At 37.2% G+C, this 2,529-nt stretch overlaps 1 protein-coding gene across 1 annotated transcript; it reads right to left on the bottom strand.

Annotated features, from left to right (window-relative positions):
• Positions 1–377: 377 nt before the first annotated feature.
• On the bottom strand, positions 378–992 carry LOC143888070 (uncharacterized). Its single transcript, XM_077392363.1, has one exon. The coding sequence runs from the start codon at positions 990–992 to the stop codon at positions 378–380; it is 615 nt and encodes a 204-aa protein (XP_077248478.1).
• Between the last annotated feature and the right edge of the window lie 1,537 nt (positions 993–2,529).

The following is a 2,529-nucleotide window of genomic DNA, read 5'->3' as shown; positions in this document are numbered from 1 at the left end:
AGTTGAAGAGTTTCTCATGTAGAGAACACTTCCATCTTCGACTTGTGCATAAGTCAAAAATGCACTTCTGTCTTTGTAAACATGTTTTGTAGCGCCTGAATCAATCCACTAAGCATCTTCTCCTTCAAGGTAATTGACCTCGGATATAATGGAAACAAACTTTTCTTTGTTTCGTCAAGTGTTCGACTTTTTAGATCGACACTCCCTCTTATAGTGGCCCATTTTGCCACATTGGAAACAAACGCCTTTGCGCCTCTTGTTCGTATCAGAACCCTTGCCATTTTGATGCTTCCTCTTCTGATTACCTTTCCAAGGTTGAGTAGGGGGTTTTGTATTAGTCATATTGACATTTTCCACCATATGGACTTTAGAGGATATTAATTCAATATCTTTTTTTTATCACGAAGCCTTGATTCTTCCTCAACTTGGAGGGTTTGAATCAAATCTTTAGGAGACATCTCCTCCTTTTTATGTTTAAGACTTTTTCTAAAGTCTTTCCAAGATGGTGGTAATTTGTCAATGATTGAAGGTATGACGGCGGTATCATCAAGATTTACCCCTTGTTGATGAACTTGACTAATGATATGTCGGATTTCATAGATTTGATCCACTACCAACTTATCATCAGTCATCTTATAATTTAAAAAATGACTTACAATAAACTTTTTGGCTCCGGTGTTTTCAAATAGATACTTCGTCTCTAAAGCCGTCCAAAGTGCTCCTGCCGATTCCATGTTATTGTAGATGTCAAACAGTTCATCGGTCATGGCATTGAGGATGTGGCCCTTGCACAAGTAGTCATCTTGATCCCACATCCTTCTTTTACGTGCTTGAGCAGTCGTCCCATCTTCAACAATCTCCGGTTTTGGTGGAGCATGTACATACACCACTTTTAAAGTAGTGAGAATAAAATGACCCTTCTTTTGCCATCTTCTGAAGTTGCCTTTGTTGAAACGTTCCAACTTCACAAAATCTTGTGTCATTTGCTTCATTGATTGCACCATGAAGATCTTCAGAATATTGTCTTAAGATTGTTGGTGGGAATGTCCTTCAGTCAAGGATATGGGAAAGAAGAAGATAAGCTTCAAGGCGCGTAATCGCTTTCCTTAAGACAATATTCGCCCCTACCAGTTGTGTGCAAAGGGGATCCGCGAATTGCCTCAAAGATACAATGAAGCCTTGTAGAACAATTCTACAAATGTTTGATGACACTTTTCACAAGCGGAATCAAACCCAAAACACCGTTTTAGAACTTCAACCCTTAGAGAAAAATCACTAAAAATGTTTCAGCAGAAAACAGATTTTGGTGCACTGTTTTACGAACAAAACTATCTTCAAAATACAAGTGAGAGAGAGATTGCTAGAGAGAGAAGAAAAACTACAACAATAACTGTTTTTTCTCATTGTTTAAAAGACACGTTTTTGCTTCTTTTATAGAATCCTTGATATCTATTCACTAAAAGAAACATCTCTTAAAAACATCCCTTTGATTGGTTTGAATAATGATTATTTGATCACAACTCTTGGTGATTTAAGTGTCTTGGATCACCAACAAAGTGTCCTTTGTGTTTGAATGACTCTTGGGAAGCAAAAGACATGAAGAAAAGATGAGAAACAGAAGTGAAAAGCCATGTCTATTTTCTCCCAACAGATAGTTTTTCGAACAGCCGCGGTCGCTCCCCGGAATGCTTCTGTCCATTTTATTTTTTACAATCCAAAGAACCGCGGTCAACCGATCTTCTGCTGTCAACCTCTGATACCTCCATGGAAATCAATTAAGTTTCCAGTAACCAATCTGTGGTCGCCCGGGAAACCCTTGTCGACCGGCCCTGTCTTAAAATTCTTTCTATATTTAAAATTAAAAACTTGTAAAAACATTTTAATTTTCAAATACTACTTTGCATTTTGAAAATTCTCTAACATTTAGTTCGTTCCTTCCTTCTCTCACCCAAATTCTATCCAAATTAGAAGGCAACTTGTATCCAAGTCCAAAACCAATTGGGACTCTTCCCAAAACTGACCCATGGCTGAGTTGGACGACCCTCACTCCATGGGGGACGTGTATTTGAGTCACACTCCAGCTCTTTGAGAGCTTATCTAACGCATGTATAGAGGAAGCTTGTATTTGAAATATTCAACAACAAGTGGTTGAATTGAGGCGGCAAAAACAAGTAGCAAATGGCTTGTTGTAGAGATAGCAGATGGCTCTCTCATAGAGGGTCAAAAGAGTAGAATATGGCTCTAGTGTACGTTCTCCAAAAAGCAACAATTGGCAACTAAATTTTATTCCTATAAAGATTATAAAAAAATGTTTACATGGCTATGTATTTATAAACTTTGTAGACCTTTCCTATTCTAACTCAAACTAATATCCCAATCCAACTAAACTAGGAAATAAAAGAAATTCCTAAAATATCTCCCTACTTGGACGTTCAACAATGAAAACCCAATTTAAAAATCTTAAAGTTTCTCCACTACTTCCTAATTTTACTCAAATTAAGAAACGAAAACAAGAAAAATAATCCCATA

The sequence above is a fragment of the Tasmannia lanceolata genome, unplaced genomic scaffold, assembly GCF_043159265.1.
Source record: "Tasmannia lanceolata isolate RefF3 unplaced genomic scaffold, GAP_Taslan_0.1 ptg000002l, whole genome shotgun sequence".
Lineage (NCBI taxonomy): Eukaryota > Viridiplantae > Streptophyta > Magnoliopsida > Canellales > Winteraceae > Tasmannia > Tasmannia lanceolata.
This window is presented reverse-complemented; position numbering and strand designations above follow the sequence as displayed.

What these genes read in the sequence shown, in the direction of transcription:
- LOC143888070 (XM_077392363.1), bottom strand. Translation starts at nt 992, where the DNA reads ATGAAGCAAATGACACAAGATTTTGTGAAGTTGGAACGTTTCAACAAA.